Source organism: Magnolia sinica, chromosome 4, assembly GCF_029962835.1.
Source record: "Magnolia sinica isolate HGM2019 chromosome 4, MsV1, whole genome shotgun sequence".
Classification (NCBI taxonomy): domain Eukaryota; kingdom Viridiplantae; phylum Streptophyta; class Magnoliopsida; order Magnoliales; family Magnoliaceae; genus Magnolia; species Magnolia sinica.
Window position 1 is genome coordinate 102,166,186 of NC_080576.1, and position 22,290 is coordinate 102,188,475.

At 38.9% G+C, this 22,290-nt stretch overlaps 1 protein-coding gene across 6 annotated transcripts in view; it reads left to right on the plus strand.

Annotated features, from left to right (window-relative positions):
- LOC131243554 (SAC3 family protein A) overlaps positions 1–21,397 on the plus strand; it is a 53,767-nt gene extending 32,370 nt beyond the window's left edge. For 4 of the 6 annotated variants that reach the window (XM_058242992.1, XM_058242995.1, XM_058242994.1 and 1 more), the window contains 7 exons: positions 949–1,413; positions 1,948–2,088; positions 2,359–2,418; positions 9,201–9,331; positions 17,407–17,540; positions 17,634–17,866; positions 20,860–21,397. In XM_058242992.1, coding sequence (XP_058098975.1) covers positions 949–1,413; positions 1,948–2,088; positions 2,359–2,418; positions 9,201–9,331; positions 17,407–17,540; positions 17,634–17,866; positions 20,860–20,958 — 1,263 coding nt within the window. In that variant the 3' untranslated portion in view covers positions 20,959–21,397. The remainder of the gene's footprint in view (positions 1–948; positions 1,414–1,947; positions 2,089–2,358; positions 2,419–9,200; positions 9,332–17,406; positions 17,541–17,633; positions 17,867–20,859) is intronic. The other 2 variants (XM_058242993.1, XM_058242997.1) reach the window with 2 other exon arrangements.
- Positions 21,398–22,290: the final 893 nt, after the last annotated feature.

Consider the following 22,290-nt stretch of genomic DNA (forward strand, 5'->3'; position numbering starts at 1 on the left):
ATGGCTAGTATCATCTGATACAAGAGATATTAGGGCTCGGCCAATCTCGTGATGGGCCCTCCAGATCAATGACTTAGGTTAATGAAAGGTGAGCCCCACTTGCACTATTTCTGGGTCGAACAAAAAAAATGCCATTTCTTTCAATGGAGAATCATACGGTACCTTGAACATCCTAAATTTTGGCTCCTCTCATGGAGATCAAGGCTAATACCAGTCTAGTTTCAATTCCAATCCAAGAATGGCATGGGAACATACCTTTCACAGTTCTCCAGATTCTTGATAGCTTGAATAGATCACCACTAAACTTTCCAAATTCCACCAAACTACATGCGGAAGCAAAAATATATTTGGGAATAGAGTAGAAAGAACAGAGATCAAAGATACAATATATTGAGGATAGATATGTTGGTTCTCATCACACAGAAACTAGGTGAGTGTCACCACTTGATTTCTATAAGAGTCGTAGTTCTAGGGTTTTTTTTAGTCACAGTTATCAATACCCTTTTTAGACAACCTAGTTGCTTATATTTTTGCTTCATATGTATTCATATATCTAGGCTTACAGAACCATGTACAAGAGTTGAAATCAATAAGGATTATCACTAGAAAAGGATAAATCAACAAACGTACTTGCTGTCCTAGATAAATAAAGAAACAAAGCTGTAGAAGGATTCTTGAACTTAATTGTATTGGCAGTTCAGGCATAGGGTTTGAACTGGGAGTATATCGACATGTGGGGGACTGCATTTGCTGTGCACCAAACGGTCTATGCGCTATTTAGAGTTATCTGATTATAATTGTGACCCCCAAAAGTTCCAGACCTGCAGATCTGGCCCCTGAATGATTGGAGGGCCTGATTTCTCAATCATCTAGGCTGTGGGGCCATTTTGACCCTATTTTAATGATCTGATGTTGTCCTACATTGTTCTCTCTCAAAAATCTTTGCAGGCTTCAATTGGAAAGTATGAGAGCAAGGATGGCTCTTTTAACCTTCCAAGTAAAGATTCACCGAGGCAAGCCAAGAAGCAGCGGCTTGGTGATAGTTCAAGTGCCACTGAAAATGGTGATGCTTCAAGTGATAGTGACAAGGAGAAGGGTTTGACAAAATATTATTCAGGTGCAGTTGCACTCGAAAATACTCCAGAGGAAAGGAAAAAACGTGAAAATCGCTCTAAACGATTTGAAAAGGGACATGAGCATCGGGCAGACATCAAGCACTTCAGACCAAGAGGTGCTGGAGCAGGAAACTTGTACACTAGAAGGACAAGTGCTTTGCTGCTTAGTAAAAATAATGAATCTAGCTCAAGCAGGGCTGTTGAAGACATTGACTGGGATGCTCTTACTGTAAAGGGAACATGCCAGGAAGTTGAGAAACGCTATCTGCGCCTCACTTCTGCACCTGATCCTGCCACTGTAATTACCTCGTCTGATTTTGGCTTCTCCAGTTTCGTTGCCTTCAAAGATGCATAAGTTTGAATCTTACAGCTACAACTTTTAAGATGAAAACAAGAAGGAATTTTATGACCATTGCCCTGAGGATATGCACATTGCACAAATGTGTCTGTATTTCAGTTATCCAGATCATTGTTCTGATGGGCACCATAGTTGATGGTCCATGCCCCAAAAATTTCCCAAATTGGAAGAACCTATACATCCAGTCCTTGGCCCTTTTTACAGTTGAGGGTTGACTGGTGCCATGCTACTTTTCTTATCTATGTGCAGGCTAATGAAACGGTTAGGATTGTCCCATTTGAGATAATTTTGGGCTGTGGTACAGCCACTTTAGGGCCTATCAGGTGGGCAACCATATAACAAAGTTGACCCGAGAATGCATATCCATGAGTCAAGGATCATAAAAGAAATGGTTGTTGATCTGTTGCATATGCTCTATTGCATTAGGTAAATGTCCACTGGTGCGTTAAGATGCAAAGACTTATTTGTTTACAGGTAAGGCCAGAAGACGTGTTGGAGAAAGCTTTACTAATGGTTCAAAGCTCTCAAAAGAACTACTTTTATAAATGTGATCAGTTGAAATCAATTCGTCAGGATCTGACTGTACAGCGGATTCGCAATGAGTTAACTGTCAAGGTTTTGCATCACCTGCTTTGCTAATTTCTAGCTTAGTTTCTATTAATATTATCCATATTTGAAGCTAATTCTAGTTGGGAATCATTGAAATTTGTTGCTTCTCTGTGAAGATCCATATGGTTGTAAAATTTCTTTATAATTACGCACAAATCTCATCTTTTTATTCTAATTTTACAGACCTCATAATCTATTTGTTGGAGTACCATGTTGTAATTTTGAGAAATATGCTGGTTGGAAATGTTTGAAACATCTTTATTATGCTTGTCTCAGGTGTATGAAACTCATGCACGACTAGCACTGGAAGCTGGAGATTTGCCAGAATATAATCAGGTTGGTAGCCTAGAAACCATCTCGTTTTGAAAATTTTGCTCATTATTCAGGCCCTTTAATCTGTTCTATATGCTTGATTCATCTTGTTTTGAAGTTGCTACCTTTTTTCTTGTGTCGGTTTTGTTCTATGGTTGCAACTTGTGCACATGATATATATATATATATATATATATATATATAGAGAGAGAGAGAGAGAGAGAGAGAGAGAGAGAGAGAGGGAGGGACATGCACATACATACATACATACACGCCACCGGTTTCCCACCAGACTGCAAATAAGCAATTTATGGTCTGGTCTGTTGACCGGTGCGGGTGGCCCCCACCATGATGTGTATATGTAATCCACTTCATAGAACAGATACAAAGAATCCCATGTTTAGCTTAGGGCACAAATATCAGCCCTATCCGTGATTTAGCTGGGCCTCACTATAATGTATGTTCAAAACAAAAGCACACACGTTAGGCCTGGTTCGCAGAAGGTATAGTGAGGCGCTCACCACCCTTTTCCGTGTTGTGAAGACTCTTGTGTGGCTCACCATGATGCACGTGTTTTATCCAAACCGCCCATCAATTTTGCCAAAATTTTAGGGCATGAAACCAAAATTGAAGTATATCTGAAGCTCAAGTGAACCACACCACATAAACAATGTGAATTGAATGCCTACCGTTGGAAACTTAATGGGGGACACAAAAGTTTTGGATGAAACTGATATTTGGGTTTTCCATTCATTCAGGGCTATGTGACCTTATTAACAGGTTGGATGACAAATAAACATCACTATGGGTCCCTAGGAAGGATTCATCAGTGGATGTCATAATCCTCGTTATTTTCTGTGGTGTGGTCCACGTGAGCTTTGGATATGCTTCAGTTCATGCCCTAAAATGATATGGAAAAATGGATGAACGACATGGGTAAAACACATACATCAAGGTGGGGCCCATTGAGTCTTCACCACCATGATAAAGAGTCTTCAGTGCCTCACTGCGTAATCACTTCCTATCACATTACGGAAACACCATTTACGTTTAATTTCACCACGTCAGGGGGTGGTCCAGCTCAGGTGGACTGACCATTGTATATTTCTGAAATCCACTCCGACCATCAGGTGAGTGACTTTAACTTTAGTTCTATGGCTGAAAAGCTAGCCCCAACCATGATTTAGGTGGATATCTTCGACCTACTTATTTGTTCTTGCGAAAGAATCCCCCAATGGTTTGTTCCAATCCTCCAGGGGTCTCAGCGATGGAGACCCCCTTTCCCCCCTCTTCTTGATTACAATGGAAGGGCTCAGTCTGATAAAAGGTTTCAAGGTAGCCCTCGTTAGCCCTTCAGTCACTCACATTCAGTTTGCTGATGACACGTCGTTGTTCTGTAATGCCTCGGTCTAGGAAGTAGTCAATCCGAGAAAAAATATTCGATGCTATGAAGCTATATTTGGGCTTAAAATAAAAAATTTAGGAGTGACATGCTATTTATCAATATCCCTGAAGCCTCTCTTCTTGTTTTTGCAGAACATTTTGGATGTAAAGTTGGATCGCTTCCTTCAACTTATCTAAGCCTTTCTCTATGTATAGGAAAACCATCCATTCATCTTTTGGATATGATCATAGAGAGAATAGAAAGGAAGTTGGCTCCCTAGAAATGCAGATACCTTTCCTTGGGGGGAATGTTTAACTCTCATCAAAATGGCTCTCTTGAACCTTCCTTCCTGTTTTCTCTCTCTATTCATATGTTTCAAATCCATTATTTCTAGAATCAATAGACTTATCTTGTGGAATGGTAACTCTAACAAAGCCAAATTTCACCTCCTCAACTGGTTGGAGGTGTATAAACCTTATGTCGAAGGTGGGACTAGCATTAGAGAGCCGTCGGGTGTTAATTCCACTCTCTTGGGAAAATGGCTCTGGCATTTTGGTTTCGAGCCCCCCTCTTGGTGGAGAACCATTTTGGCAGCTAAATATGCTCTTCAAGGAGGCTGGTTTTCCATATCCTCCTCCCCGTATAGAGACTCTTCTATTTGGAAAAATATTATGTTCATAAAATTGCTTTTCCTTTAGGGGGTTTATTTTAGTTTAGGTAACATCATCACTATTTGATTCTGGTTTGATAGATGGATCTTGTATAGACCTCCTCTTTGTATTTTCCAATCTTGCTAGAGTCAGCTACGATGTAGACTCCGTTGTTGATTCTTTCCCTTTCTCTAGTTTAGGATCTTGGTGTCTGCCCTGTAGAAGATCATTGTCAAAATTGGAATTCAAAGAGCTCCTGGATCTTCTCAAGCCGCTTCAAGGAGTTACTCCCATCCCAGATATTCCCGACTCGCTGTCCTGGTCTCTGGCTTCCTCTGGTGTTTTCTCCCGCAGATCCTCATTTCCTATCATCAAAGGAAACCCTACTGCATTGACATGATATCCTTCCTTCTTCTGATTCTACATCAGGCTCCTGAAGGTCACGACGTTCACTTGACTTCTTGCAAGGGGAAGAACTCTAATGATAGATAATCTCCAAAGGATGGGCCTCACTATTCCTAATATCTGTATCCTTTGCATGGAGGCGAATGAAACCATTAGCCACCTCTTCCTTCATTATGCCTTTGCTCACAAAATGTGATCTACGAATCTCTCCAAATTCAAAGTGTGCTGGACAAAGTCGGTTTCAATATCTTCTTTTCTCTTGACCTAACATCTCTCTTGCTCTGATAAATGCCTTGTTAGAGCTTGGAGGTTGGCTATGTTGTCAACTCCGTGGGAGATTTGGAAGGAAAGGAACAATCGATGCTTTCATAATATCGCCTCCTCCCCTGCTAGAGTTTTGGGGCTTGCCCTTCGCAACATCAAGGAATGGTTGACCATGCTTTCTCCGGATGACCTGTCATTGATCTCTCATCAACTCGACTAGTTCTTTGGTGTTTTGCTCTGTGTCGTGTTTGTTCTCTTGGTTGTGTTGGCTTTGCTCTGGGCTCGGTCTTGAGTTGTATGGCTTCCTTGGGTTTTTCTTTTGCTTTGTTGTTCCTTTAGTTCTTCTGTCTTTGTTTCTTTGCTTTTCTGTTTTTGCTGTTTCGCTTTTTGGCCTTCTTAATAATATTTCAAAAATCTTGAAAGAAAAAAAATACCACCGATAACATTACATAACCATTTTTTAATACCTTGAACTAGGTGCCATTCCATTTTGAATTGCACTTTGGACTCCCGCCTCCACTCCCACTTTCCTACCTATTTGTACTTGTTTTCATTTTGAAATAGACTCTTCTCCACTCCCGCACCCGAATCTGTAGCGGCTTCACTTCATGTTGCATGCCATGGGTCTCTGCTTATGGCTCACTGGTAGATAGTTTGTGTTTCAACTTTGAGGTCATGGGTTCAAGAACCCATGTGGTGTGTGTGGGTGTGTGTGTGTGTGGGTGTAAGAATGTGTATTCACCTTTCAAAAAGAAGAAGTGCTGTGTGCAACTATAAGTTTGCTGCTTGGGACTAATATGAGGATTAAGTCCATGTGGATGGCTTTGTGGAAAAGTTTGAGAAGAAATTGGTGATTTGGGTAAAAATATTGTCCGTCTCTTGGTGGCCACATAACTCCCATGAAGTCGTTGCCATTATCATCGTCGTTGTCATCATCATCATCATCTTCTAAGCCTTATCCCAGCTAATTGGGGTCAGCTACGTGAATCCTTTTCTGCCATTCCTCATTACTCCCATAAAGTCTTCTCTTGCTAATATTCCAACTTAATATTCCATAAAGTCTTGTCTTGCAAACTCCAGTAGCAATGGCAGAAAGACTGAGAAGATCTGAAGAGACTTTTCATAGGAAGGGAGAAGAGGAGGCAAGTTCTATTCTGAAGAGACTTTTCATTGGAGGGGAGAAGAGGAGGCAAGTTCTATCTCATAAGTTGGGATGATGTGCAAGAATCTGGAGTGAAGGTAGTCCTGATATTGGCTGATTTCATGAGAAAAGCTAGGACCTCTAATCCAATTGATGTGGAGATGTGGGCTTGAACAAGGGGCCTTATCGAGGGATATCATGTCGGTGGAAGGTTGGTAATGCAGGTGGAGTTGATAGAAGAAAGGGGTTCATGTGGAAGGCAATTTCCAAATTCAGTGATGTTTCAAATGATATTGGCGAGACCTTGGATGATGGATTGCGCTTCATATCCAGCAGGGAAGAGAAATGGGTGGGGGACGTATAGCTAGCTCAAATATTTCCTTGATTGTATTCGCTCAACTAAATTTATGAAGATGGGTTGCTATGAAAATTTGAGCAGCAAGGTAGTTTGAAACTTGAGTTTCGAAAGAATTTGCGGAACTAGGAAATCTGAATGCCCTATGAACTAGTAAATTCTCAATGGAGTTTTTTTTTTGGGTCAATGGATGAACGTGGCAAGCATATGTGACAAGCGTATATGGGCCAATTCTTCAAGTGTGATCTTTTCATCTAACGAGTTTTAGAAGGCTCTTTTCTGAAGAACCTGCCTATTCTAAGTCACGCCAAAAGTGTGGGGCTTTCTTGCCCCACCTAGTGTCGAAGCCACCTCACCAACAACATCTGAACTCCAGGAATTGAAGAAAAGAAAACTGGCTCTCTGAAACATGTGCATTCTATGCAACAGCGGTAAGGAGACAGTCGATGGTCTTTTCATGCATTGCAAAATGGTTCAAAGTATTACATGGGATGCATTAGTCAATCTATTTAACATTTATTGGACAATTGCAAGAAGTGTGGAAAACCTCATTTTGATCTGGGAGGTAGCCTGTTCAAATTTGTGGTAGAACGTGATGGAGAATCCTCTTCATGCAATTTTATGGGGCATTTGGAAGGAAAGAAACAAAAGAGCATTCCAAGCAAGTCTGGTTCGACATGAACATGGATAAAATTAAATTCCCTCTTGTCGAGTGGAGCTGAAAATCAAATGGTTTCAAAGGAATTGCATACTTCACGTAAGCTAAGGAACTGGAAGTTACAAATGACTGTGATTGGGCAGTGTCAAAAAATGCATTTTGGACTTGCAGTGGGTTGGTAGAAGTTGCATGTGGATGGTATAGCTCAGTGGGCAATGTAGGGCATTCATGCTTGTTGGTGAAGTAGTTAGAGATGGCCTAGGTAGAATCACCAGTTCGAAGCTTACCAATGTGATTGCTAATCACCCTAGGTTTATTTCCGAGGGCAATTCCAAGAGCGCCATTGCTTTGATACCTGGCTCTAAGCTAGCTCCTTGGAAGCAGCAATTCCTTATAAATGAAATATTAGGGTTGATGTCTTTGCTTTTGCTTTCTTTTAATCTTGTACCCAGGGAAGCCAATGTCCTTGCCAACTGGCCAATGCATGAATCAGGAATCTTTGTATCTTGGTGACTCTTATCCATAGCCTTAATGGACAAGGTTCCTGCCCTCTTGTATTAATGAAATGTCTTAACTTATCAGCATTTTTCAGAGTATCCCCAATATTATTGAAATATCCACGATATTATCGCTATCTCCAGCTCAGTGATGCCGATAACACTAGCAGTGATATTGATAACACTGGTAGTATAAAAAAATTCCTAGTATGGACGATGTATCGCTAGTATCGCCAATGTTTCACCAATATTTTCGACCATGTAAATTCTAGGTGTTGCTTGTATCACCAATGTATCAATATCTCCAATGTATTGCCAATATTTTCGATTGTGTAAATTTCAAGCGTTGCTTGTATCGGTAGTGTATCAGCGATATTTCGATAATATCTCCAACATATCGATTTCTTAAAAAATCTGTTTGTTAAAATTCCCTTTCAATTTTTTTCATGGGCACATGGTTGTACATAGTGATCAAATTGTCGATGATATTATATCATTAATGCAATTAGGTGATATCGAGACCACATTCTTTTGTGTCCTTTTCAATTGTTGATGATTTCTTGGTGAAATATCGTGTGTTGTCGATATTATGAAACACTGATGGATGTTTGGATGTTTGGATGTATAGATGGGATTGATGGGATGGTTGGACTGATTTCTTACAACAACCCATGCTTTTAAGCCCCCCATTAAACGGAAACTTATATGTATTCTTTTTTGCAATATTTTGATTCCTAAATATGCAAATATGTGTATTTTAGCATCTCATGAAATTTCACAGAAAATTTCCACCGTTTTCTCATTTTTCCCCAATGTTTCCCTGCATTTCCAGTTATTGGCAATATCGATATTGTTTGCATATCCTCGGCCAGCAAAACTTGTAGCGATATCAATACTTTGAACACTGGTTATCAGAAAAGAAAAAGAAAAAAAATCCTTAATTTGAATACAAACAGAGATTCCATTCAAATGTTTTTTTTTTTTTTTCCCTTTCATTTGTGCAATTAATCCGAAGGGTCAAAATAATTGCTTCATGTGTGTGACCATCCTTTGATTTGTTCATAATGATTCTGTCATTTGTCTCATTGTCATTGACTCGATCATCTTTCAAAATGTTGAAAGAATTCACTCCAAAATTTCTGATGTCAAACCCTAGACTTGGCTTGTGGTCATTTTCCTCTGTTGGACAGAAGAGTCATGAAAATAAATAGTACTGTTGTTCTCCCTTCTCAAAATTGATTGAATAACTTATACATGGTCATTGATCATATCTCACTTTTATGAACTGAAAAAAAAAATAATAATCATTTTTTGTAACATTTCCATGCTGTACCCAAAAGAGGAATTCTTATGAAATATTTCAAGAAACAAAAATGTTTTAGCCATCCAGTGTTTTCACTTTTTTTTTTTTTTTTTACAAATATAAATTGCCTTTTTTGTTTCACTTTGCAGTGTCAATCACAGCTGAAAATTCTTTATGCAGAAGGAATCAAGGGATGCGAATTGGAGTTTTCTGCTTACAACTTGCTTTGTGTTATTTTGCACTCCAATAACAATAGAGATCTCTTATCGTCAATGGCAAGGTACACCATATTCCTTATGCATATGTTTGACTATATTTATAATGTTTGCTGTTATTGTCTGATGTCTTGTGATTACGCATTGCTTGCCTGCTTATTTCAATATGAGATATTTTGGGATCTTGGTTGGTATAAATCATTATAAATTCAAAAAACTTGGAACCTCAGTTTTATGAGCAACATGCGCATACACAAACACAGAATTTGGGTTTTACTATTATTAGCAACTTATGGTCATGAACATTAGTTCAGTTTAATTTAGTACCTTGATAGGATAGAAACCCTGGCTGAAAGAGAAAATTGAATACTATGTGCAGCGTTATCTGGACACATGCCACAAGTGCCAAGTGCCCTAAAGGTTCCGGCATGGCAAATGCCAAAAATCTAATCATGGTGACACTTCTGTACACTGAAAAAAAATATTTATTTAAAAAGTACAAATAAAATGAAAAACATGAACTAAAAATATTGGAAACGAATGTTCACCTCACGGAGTGTTAGTTTGTATAGGCATTACTTGAAAAGCATGTATAATCACCTCAAGGAATGTTAGTTTGTATAGGCATTACTTGCTCTCTTAAAGAATTAGAGAACCACAACAAAAGAACAGAACAGCAAAAAGCCTGTGCTTTTTTGTTGTGTGTCATGGTGCACCTATAGTGGAAAAAACTACAACAAGACAATGGGGACAAGCTTGAAGGCTATGAATGAGACATCTTTTTACCTGACAAAAGAAATTCACATTATGAAAATCGAGAAAGATGAAATGAACCTTTCTGAAGAATACGTTTGTACACCTCATTGAAGTGTCTGACTAACAACACTTTTCAATGACATCACTGCAAGGTATCCTGTATCGATTATGCAACGGTAACAACTTGATCCATTACGCTCTATGGGGGTGTTATGGACCTCGTATCCCACCTCGAATCCTTTTTATATCAATCCTACGACTCGATGATTTGAATTCTATGATTTACGGATTACGATTCAAATCCTGATTTATGATTCAAATTATACTTGTTGTCTTCTATTTTAAGATTCAATTGGCTTTCATTTTGTTTTTTGAAATTGATGGGGGATTTAAGAAGCGTTTAGAAAAGGTAAATTATTTTATTTTCTTCTTTATAAGAGATTAAATTACATATAGTCTCTTCAATGTTAAATCATCGAGCTTTTTTTTTTTTTTTTAATGATTTCTTACTTCTTAATTGGCCGAAACACCAAATTGATGGATGACTTATCCGGATTGTTTTATGGATGGTTATAATCATGTTGACTAATATGTATTATGGAATAATGGTTAGAAATCAAAATATCTTTTTCTCCGGTCCACGGAATCATATGCTCCTTTTCCAACGTGATTCTACATTCATGAAAGGCTTGGGTCGACATGGGTTCGATTCCTCTTCCTGTGGATTACTTGTTGCACGTGGTTGGCAGGTGATTGCGTGCATCCACAAGTAATAGTCTCGCCTTGAAAAGAAGTGGGGACACCCTGTCGTCATAAATGATAATAATAATAATAAACACGAATATAAATTATTAAATGATCTTTGTATTTTTTTAAGGGAAATTTCTTGAAAGGCAAAAACAAAGAGGAAAGATAAGAATCCTTTAACACTATCATGACATGGTATTACTTGGTGCATATTGACGGCAATAGGATGATTGATGAGTTATTAGTTTATTTCTTATTTATTTATTTTTTCATAATTTTCAATTTTAAGAAAATTATAAAAAATCTTATGATTTACGGTACAGTTTTTTATTTGATACGATTCAACCTCCTATTACAATTTTTGCATGACGATAACGATTTTGATGGCATTGGTTGCTAAGTTAATAAAATCACTAGACATGCTGAGATAACATTCTTATCAAAAGAGTGGACCGTTATACAATCATAAACATGTTCAAAACCACAAAATAATACATATTTGGAATCCTCTCAATATTTCAGTTTGTTTTTTTGGTATTTCCTTTCACACAAAAAACCCAATCGTTACCGCGCCCCCCCCCCCCACCCACACACACACACACCCGGAAGCCGGGCTGTTTCGCCTGCTGTTAAGGAATACCTCCCATCACTGAGACACTTTATCCGTACAGATTTTGAAGTGCCGTGTCATATCCAGGAGTTTCTATGTGTTGGCATGTTGAAAACCTAGAAAGTGGAAGTCCCCAAGCAACATGGCATGTGCTATGTGAAGGTTGATAGCTGTAACATGGCATGTGCTGGTTATTTTTTGGAAATACGGGTTCACAGAGACTGAAGCATTCATTCAGCCCAGTTTTAATCCAAGAGGGTTGATAGCTGTAACTTGACATGGGATTATGAAAATTAGTTGAAAAGTATGCTGAGCCTCTACCATCGTTGGTTGAGAGCCTGGGTAAATGGTGAAGGTCGATGTTTGGTGAGCAGCCAATTTTAGAACTTACACAAATCTACCATTAAAAATTGACCCCAAAAACCATTCAAGGGGGAAAAAGAAGCTGACCCAAATTGCTCCAATGAAGGGGAAGATGATGATTGTGAATCTTGTTGATGTTTGGTGAGCAGCCAATTTTAGAACTTCTGCAAATCTACCATTAAAAGTTGACCCCAAAAACCATTCAAGGGGGAAAAAAGAGCTGACCCAAATTGCTCCAATGAAGGGGAAGATGATGACGATGAATTCTATTTATTGGTAATAAATAAAGATAGTAAGATATGATTTCATACAACATCTGTGATGATGATCAGTTCAAGACTAGTATAATATGAATAATGTGTAAATTATGTATTACTATATGTTTAGATATTACCAAATATCTATAGTCTAACATCATTGTTATCATCATTGCCTTGTCCCTACAATTTTGCACTGATCTTACGGACCATTGTTTCAACAATAATTCTAAGACCCTATCTTTGGTTGGTATACAATATATCCTTTCATACAATATTAAGCAAATTCTTGTGAGTCTTGCCTCTATAATCCTTTCAATCCCTTTAAACCTTAATCCAGGTTCATTGCCTTTTCGGGGCAGTTGACAAGGCTGAACCATCTCAAGTGGCTCTTATCTCCTATCGCAGTCAATTGTAGGATTGTTGAGATGTCCTGATTCTTGCTTCTATCTTCCTAGTCTTTCCCTACATACATTGGAACATCCTCATCTTTGCCGTGCTCATCCTTTGCACATCTTGCCTCGTTTTGCCCGACTTTGAGTTGTGTAAGTATAGGAGACCGAGGATATTTCAAAAAAAAGAAGAAAAGCATAGGAGATTGAATAGTCGTCCATAGAATTTCCCCTTGAGTTTCATTGTCATTTGATCCTCATGAAAAACTGTGAAGGTGCATCTTCACTTATCCTCCTTTTTTTTCAAAGGCAACAAATTTTACCAAGGGCAAAGCCCAAAAAAACAGCAAAACAAAAAGAGTGCCAAGGACAATGAGACAGCGACCCGGCTAAAAAACTAAGAAGTCCAGATTACATCCCTTTGTAATGGGGTTGGACACTGTCCATTTAGAAATCAATCATCTGACTCTTAAGAAGACACTATCCACCGACTTTTTGGAGTTGTCGAAGAACTTAGCATTCCTTTCCTCCCAAACCGCCCACCATATGGCGAGTAAAGACATTTTCCAAAGAGACCTCTTGATACTTGGAAGGTTGAGGTTGACGCTGTGTCATGCTAGCAAGCAGGAATCCATTGAATTTGGCATGGTCCACCTAATTTGGAATTGACCCAGAATATTTGCCCAAATTAGATTCGTGAAAGACAATGCAAAAATAAATGGTCAACAGACTCTCCATCTTGTATACACATGCATCATATATTTGGAATAATCATAGCCCTTTTTCTCAAGTTGTCTAATGTGAGGGCTCCCTTCCTTCCCACTAGCCACCCAAATGTGGCTATCTTTGGAGGGACGGGATAAGACCAAAGAAATTTAGAACTACACTGCTCACCAAGATGCACTGATCTGGTCAAAAGTGAGAAAATGGACTTGACCGAGAACCGACCCGAGGGATCAACTTTCCACGACTTTTTGTTTGTTTCGTCTTCGTTAGGCGTGCAAAGGTGAATACGCTCCTTCGTCACGGAGAGAACGTTTGCAAGGGGGTTTTCAAACCACCATCGCAGCAATGCGAGAAAAACAATTTTCCACATAAACCGAGGGATCTAATGCTAAATTGAAGATAAGAGAGAAATTCATTCTTTAAAACGTAGGATCTTGCCCATTTATCCTCCCAAAATCTGATTTTTTTTCACTGTTGCCTAGAGAGAACCAAACTCTTTGCAAGAAAGACTCTTTGATAGTTGAGACGTCTTTCCACAAGGCCGCGGCCCTATAGAGAGACGAGTCTCTAGTCCACCAACCTCCCCTCGAGATGCCATATTTGCAGGTAAGGATCTCTTTCCAAAGGGCCCCGTCTTCCTTTCCAAATCTCCAAGACCATTTTCCGAGCAATGCCAAATTCATTGATTTAAGATCCTTGATTCCGGCTCCGCCCGCCTCATACGGTTTGCAAACCTCTTCCCACGTAAGAAGGTGGAACTTCTTCTTATCCTCCGCACCTTGCCAAAAAAATTCCCACCTAAGCTTCTCAATTCTTGCAATTACCGATGGCAGACACTTGAAAAGCGACATGAAGTCCATGGGGAGATTAGACAAGGCCGCTTTAATCAAAGTGATGCGACCTTCAAGAGACAAATATCTACTTCTCCATATTGCTAGCATCCTTTCAACTCTTTCCACCACTTTGTGCCACAAGTGCTTAGCCGGTTTACCCACACAAAGTGGGAGCCCCACAAATGTAGCTGGAAGTGTTCCGGCCATACAACCAAAAGTCTCGACGAACCTCTCCACTTCTTGAATCTCTATCCGCACACCAAACATTTTGCTTTTGGTTTTTAGGCTTGAAACAACTTCAAAACACTTAACAACAGTGCACATGTTCTCCACCATATCCTGTGAAGCATCACAGAAGAGGAGTGTGTTGCTTGGCCCCTCGAATAAATCCTTCTTCTTGGCCCCTCCGGAGCATGTTGCTTAACGCCTCCACTTTCATAAGGAAGAGAAAGGGAGACAATGGGTCTCCTTGAAGAAGGCCACAGGAGCTTCTAAAGAATCCTTTAGGGGAGCCATTTATAAGAATCGAGAAGCGGGCTGAACTTACACATTCTTGAATCTAGTGCCTCCATTTCGGACCACAACTCAAACGCAACATCATGTAATTGAGGAAAGTCCAATCGATGTGGTCATAAGCCTTTTCAATGTCTAGCTTGCATATAATTCCTTTTTCTCCCCCGATGTGCCTGGAACGAAGACATTCATGAACAATAATGGCGCAATCCAAGATCTGACGACTTGGTACTTGCACTTCGATCCTTAGAAATGACACTTCCCACAATGTTCCAAAGCCACGAAGCCAAGACTTTCGATAGGATTTTGTATGGGCCACCTATTAAAATGATAGGCCAAAAGTCCTTCAAGGATTCCGCACCTTAGACTTTAGGAATGATAGCAATAAAAGATGTGCCCATTTCTAATGATAAACGACCCTATCGTGAAATTCCCTCTTAAACTTCATAACATCGTCTTTGAGCACGTCCCAAAAGATTTGGTAAAGGGCCAAGGGAAATCCATCCGGACCTGGTGCTTTATCCACTTCTAATACATTGACTGTATCTTTAACCTCTTATTCTAGAAACAGAGCCTCAAGCGAAGCAGCTTGGGAATCTGAAAAGCGCTTGAAGACTAGATTGTCCAGCTTAGGCTTTCTTCACTTGTCCTCCTAGCTCTAATTCTATTGGAAAGATCCTCATCAATCTCAATCTGTTTGAGAATTCTCTTGACCATTTATTTAACTAAAGCCTCATCTCTATTACTATTCATATGAAAGTTGCATTCTAAATACTTTGCGTTGGTTCTGGTTAATTTCAACTTCAAGACTTAAAGCCTGAAGGTAATAAGATGAAGGAAAGTAGACCTGGATGGTTTGTGATGTGCAATGGAGACCAAGAACTGTGTGAGTGAGTTGGTACAAGTTGAAGGCTCTAAAAAGGGCAAGGGGAGCCCAAAAGGATGTGGATGGAGGTAGTAAGAAAAGACTTGATGACCTATGGTCTCAATGAAGGTATGGCTCTTGATAGTGGAATGGTAGAAAAGTATTCATCCAGCACCTAATTCATTGGGTATGGCTTAGATGATGATTATATGACTTTAAAGCCTTTCCCGAACCTCCAATTTAGCATTTGCCTCTCTAGTCTCATTGAGTCATCCACAAACAACATATGCCAAGGAACCTCTTCTTCCACATTGGCAGTTAATAGTATTTAAAAAAAAACTGCCAATTAATTTATCTATAACAATTGCAAAAGGGTATAGGGTTAATGTTGACCTCTAATGAAGACTACCAATGTGGGGAGCTCGTTCATCTTACTAGAAGCTATTCTCTTCTCACTTTTGTAACAATATCCTTGTACCTGTCTTTAGTGGTAATATATTTTCACAGGACCCCTTTTCCTCTTTATTACCCACCACATAACCTCCCTAGGTAACTCTACTATATACACTTTCTCCAAATCTGAAAAACCAGTTGTAGATTCTTCCTCTTCTCTCAATACTATATATGTTGACAATTTTTTGAAAGACAGAGCATAAATTGTTTGCCTAACGTCCAGATTTAAAATCTAATTAGGATCCCCATTTAAACTTTTGCAGACACTTCTTTTGTAAATCTTAGTCATCTTAAAAAAAAAAAAAAAAGGAGGGAAAAAAAAAAGAGAAGAAACACAACTCTTCCTTCGCCAGTGGCTGTTGTATCTAAACTCACCTTCCTCTAGTACAACCAGGGGAATCCTTCCCCATAATCTGTAACACATTAATTGTGGCATCCATTGTTTAACTGAAACAAATGTCGTCATCAATATAAATGATCATAGCCATCATCATTGGCTTTTCAGGGCACACAATACCAACAGGATCTACATAGTGAAGCCTAACTAAGTTTTTGACACCCTTGTTTCTTGTCTTAATCTTTGCTCGTGCAACCACTCTCGGAGTGAATAAATAAGATTTATATTAGTAATAGTAGAATAGATGTACAAGCTCCAAAGCTTGATTCAGACTAGTGTTTTTTCCCTTTCTATTTTAGAAATTCTTGCCTTACTAAGCTTTACAATACCACCCAGGTTTTTAGTACTATACAAAGCTCTGGTGTACACTACCACTCGGGTTTTTAGTTTGTATATTTTTTGTACTAGCTGTTGATATCATGGAACTATAATGGCCTATTCAACCTACTATAGCCGCCAAGGCAATGAAAATCTCCCACATTGGAAAGTCCTAACCCTTCAATAGGTGGCCAACAAATAAAAGGTTAAGAAGGAAATACCGCAATGGTCCACATACAACCAATAAAATGAGAAACATTGTATAGTTAGGATCTTCTAACCTGGGAATTTTTGGTGCATGAGCAATCCAACATGATGCCCATCACACTGACGTTTCTGATCATTGAACCAGGAGCCACAGTTGTGTAAATGACAACATGTATGTAGTGGATAAGCTATCAGCCGGAGCATTGTCTAATGCCAATAGAAAATACTCCTCTTTAATGGCAATGCAAAACATGGTAAAATTCGGAATTGCACATGGCACTTCAAATCCATGACAGACAAAAAGTGACTAATGACGAGTTCATGGACTGCATGATCATGCATGTTACTGTGCTGCATGCCTTCCTTCTCATCTTCAATGGATCTTGATTCTTGAGGACTACTGGATTGGGATGTCCAATGTAATGTGCACTCGAATGTTGCAGAAAGAATCACCTTCATCTGTTTAGATCTCTATTTCATGCTAAGATCAATTATCAGTCAGTGAAAGTATCACCTTGTATCTGGGTTCATGGACCTCACAAGCTTGTCTTTTGCATTTATATTAAAATGAAGAACCATTTGCTTAGCATAGAAAAAGTAGGGTTCACCATGGGGACCGCCCATATAGGCATTGAGTAAGCACATTCATGCAATCTGTACTCGGTCTCATTTAAGCCTTACCTCTTATACTTTGCATTGTCAGACTATCAGCTGAAGCTAAAAAGGATGAGGCTGTAAAGCATGCACTTGCAGTACGTGCGGCAGTCACGTCAGGAAACTATGTCCTCTTTTTCAGACTCTACAAAATGGCTCCCAACATGAACACTTTGCTTATGGGTATGTGCAGTTTGTGGGTTTTTGCCTTTTTTAGTCTTACGGCTATAAGACTCTGACAGAGGTCACCCTTTCTCGGCAATTACTATACTGCAGACCTTTATGTGGAGAAGATGCGGTTTGAAGCTGTGAAGTGCATGTCTCGTTCATATCGCCCTGCAGTCCCTGTTGCATTTGTTGCTCAGGTTTTGGGCTTCACAAGCAATGTGCAAATAGATGGCGACGATGAGAAGGACATGGATGGATTGGAAGAGTGCGAGGAATGGTTAAAGGCACATGGTGCAAGCCTTGTTGTCGACAACAATGGAGAACAACTGATGGACACTAAGGTATGTTCTGACCTGCATAATTTTTATTTCCAATGGATTCATGAGATCTGATTAGTGGGTTCATTCAAAATAGATGGATGAACTCTGTTCTCTTAGGATGAAAACAACCTCTGCAAGTTTCACTTGCTGCTGTCATGTTTTGTCATCAGAGCCTAGCCGCGTCATAATTTCAAATTCCTGCACAAACACTCTAGTTACCAATGTTCAGTTTGTCAAGTGCAGGGTTTGCAGTATTAGTTGAGCCGATAGTAGGTGTCGCATGGGCCCAATAAAAAACAGTCTGGAAGTCATTGGACTTCTGAGTATCCCATTAGATATTGTGATATTGATAGTGTAATATTTTGATGATCACGCTTAAAAATTTCTTAGTATCGATGATACATGCTATGGCATCACCCATGCCATTCCAGCTGTGAGACCCCCTTGTTTAAAAAAAAAAAAAAAAACCTCCAAGAACCTTAGAGAATATATATATATATATATATATATATATATATATATATATATATATATATATATCCAAATCTCTTGCTTGTAATCCATTTCTAACCTAATTTCGACCAACCCTCTTCCATTTTTAGGAGAAACAAGGGTATTATCACGAGGAAATCGCGGATGGACCGTGGGTGGGCTCGATTTTCAGACGTGAGATTTTCACGAGGAAATCTTTTGCTTGTAATCCATTTCTAACTTAATTTCGACCAACCCTCTCTTCCATTTTTTGGAGAAACAAGGGGATTTTTATGAGGAAATTGCGAATGGACAGTGGGTGGGCTCGATTTTCAAATGTGAGATTTTTTTATTTGAATCCCTTTTTTTTTTTTCTTTTCCTTTTTGTAAATCACTAGAACTAAGATATAAATCCATGATTTCGCACGTTTTGCATGCTCAATCATAGATTTCAACCTCCAATTTGTGAATTTGAGGAAAATAGGGGAAAGTGGGAAATTTTCGAATTTCTCCCATTTCGCCCCATTTAAATTGCAATTAGAGTATGGAAAAATTAAATTGGACAAGTTGGAGGCTGATCTATAGATTGATGGAGCTTTGTATATGTATTTTTAAATATTTGTTAATTAAAAATAATAAAATAATAAAAAATTCAGATTGATTAGTGGTTATTTAGCCTTAATTTGCAAGTGTTTATGAGTGTTGACTGGCCTTAGTATTAGTTACACTCTAATTTGGTTATTTGGGAAAAATATAAAATTTCTTCCATTCCATCCATTTAAATTGCAATTTGAGTATGGAAAATGATATGAACTTCTTGTGTTTTCATACATTTCTTCTTAGATTTATAAATGATATGAAATTATTGTGTTTTCATACATCTTCTTAAATTTAAATTGCAGTTAGAGTATGAAAAATTATATAAACTGCTTGTGTTTTCAAACATGTCTTAGATTTAAGCTTCTTGTGTTTTCATAACGTCTTCTTAGTTTTATAAATGATATGAACTGATTTTGAATATAGTTGTATCACTTCTGTCGGACAACATAGTCTAGGATTCTATACAAAGGATACTTATTATGTACACTTGTTTTTTGTGATCTTTTGATTTCTAAGTGTGCAATGATGCCTATATATATATATGTTTTATATTTTTATCTCCCTAAAGTTTCACTGAAAATTTTGACAAAATTTCCCAAAAACAGTGATACATCTAATATTTTTCATGCGATACCTGATATGTTTCTGTATCCCAAGGGTACGATGCATCTTGTCTATACCGTTCCTAAAAACACTGGATAGAGGCAGTGAGAAAATACTTGAAGACCTATGGTTTAATTGAGGATATGGTCTGTGATAGTGGAATGGTGGAACTGGATTCGTGTAACTGACCCCAGTTGGTACAAGGCTTTAGGTGATGATGATGATATGTAACACGAGTAGCCACCACGCAATGCCTGTTAGTCTTTGGGGATTTGTGAACTTTGAGTTTTAAAAGGACATGGGAAGGAATTTAAAATGAAGATCATGGTGTTTACATAATTAGAGGCATGTGTCTGGTTAGCAACCTATGGTTTAAATTTTACCTGCAAAGCCTTGTTTATGACATGGTTTTACCCGCTCAAACTCTTATTTTAAGCTTGAGTGATGCCCCGATTTGTTTGGGGCAATTCGCCCTATAGTTTCAACACGTGTCCCTCCCGCATTAATGGTACTGGACCCGGCAACAATTGGAGCACATGTAACAAAAGGCTGGGGACCTCAACATAGTGTGTAAAATCCACTGCAGCCATCGGTTGCACCAGCTCATGTTAGGATGTGAGCCTAAAAATCAGGTCAACACAACTATAGTGGGCAACAGCACGGTCCAATGGGAATAGGAACACCCACCATTCGAACCTTTTTGGGGCCCACTGTGATGTTTATATTCCTTTGAACCTGTTCATAAGGTGAGTGAACTCAAGTGTAAAACCAAGATATCAGTCCGATCCAAAACTTTTGTGAGCCCCAGGAAGTTTCAATGGTGTGCCGTCCCATCCATACTATTGTGTGGTGTGGCCCACATGAGTTCTGGATTGGCCTATTTTCTGGGCTCATATCCTAAAATGATGTGGAGTGACTGATGGAGAGGATGTCACACACATCACAGTGGCCCCCAGAGGGAGGGAGGGTTTTCCATTTAATTATTAGTTGGGTCTAGACTGGGTGTTGCCCAAACCAAGTTAAATGTGGAATTGGTCTTAGATTCAACTGAATCAAGTTGGTGGTGCTTCCATTCAACTCAGCTAAGTTTTCCCTCTTTTATGTTCTGGTGAGTCATTATGGGGTCATCTGACCAAATATTATTTTTCGTTTCTCGTTTGTTAATAATTGAGTCTTGACGGAGTTTGCCCAAACCAAGTTACAAGTGGATTTGAAGTGAGATTCAATCAAGTCATGTTGGTGGTGTTTTGGGTCTACTCACATGAGTTCTACAATCAAAAAAAATTTAAATGAATGTCAAAGGTTAGTATTTTGACGTTGCTGTGCGATGTTTATTGCAGGTAACGTCATCCAGTCTATACATGCCGGAACCGGATGACGCTGTGGCTCATGGAGATGCAACTCTCGCCGTCAATGATTTTCTGACACGGACATCTTAAAGCCATTTTGTTTGTATTCTTTTGTGTATTAAATTTTACAAATCATCGTCATTGTAGCCTTGTCCCAGCTATTAGATTTACACGCATATCAGGCATAATTATCTGACGGTGTTGCTAACCTTCATAGGGGGCAAATATTCCCTGATGTATGGATTCGACGAATGTAAGGAATGGCCGTCGGATCTGAAGAACAGGCCCAGGATGGATTTACATACAGTCTGGGGCAAAGGAAAATTGGAAAGAAGGGTAATTTCCCTTGATATGTTACCAAGTGGTCTGCCTGATGGTTGTAGGTTTAAATAATTTGGTTTTTTTTTTTTTTTGGGTAATCCCATTGGGTTTTATGTATGAATGGGCAGATTTCTGCCAAATTAAACCTTTCAAGTGTTAAAACTAGAAATTTCCCAGTTAAAAAAAGGAAAAAAGAAAAAGAAAACAGGAGTCTTGAAAATGGACAAAATCGGTTCTTGCTCGCACTCTCTGTTTTAGGAAATTCAAGTTCCTACTAGTCGTTGTATGTGATATTAATCTACAGCCCTTTTTTATGTCCTTGAAGATGGATGATGTTTTCAATGGGAAAATCAGAAAACCAATTCGATATGTGTATTGTGATGGAAAATGGTTGTGGCTTGCAACATGTGTTTTGAGCCAAACTCTAGTTCGGATTGTACATGTTGATGAACTTTTGCAAACCTACTCACTCTAGTGCTGAAAGCATCAGTTTGTAGAATCAATCGAAAAAGCAAGCATGTGGATCCCACTAAAGATAAGGGTCCATTAGAAACATTAGACATAAGGGTCTATTATAAAGGGAATTGATCACCTGCAGGTGTCTGCATGATAGCTGACCATGCTGTCCTATCTTTCCTTCCATGCTGCTTGTGGCACCATAGAAGCTGTAGGACCCATTTAGACCACCCGTCTAAAAATTCAGGTTGACCCACTCACTAGGTGGGCCACACCTGCATGTGGAGTCAGCCGAGTTTGTTCATTATCCCAATGGCGTGACCGACCTGATTTTTTTATTTTTTTTTTCAAGAGAAATGCATGAATATGAGCGATCCATTGTATGTGATCCACCATGAATATGCGCAAACCCAAAAAAATATCCTGGTGCGCTCAACAAGCAGATTCAACGGTGTAAATTAAATATGCTTTAAAAATAAAAAATAAAAATTGCCTCGCATGTTGACCCACTCAATGGGTGGATGACCATGTTCATGTTCATGTGAGCCCCATCTGGTGAATAGCCTGAAAACATTGGAGTGGTGGTGCGAAATCCAAAAGGAGCAGAATTTTTGGTACTTACTAGCAGAGAACTGGGTAATGGGC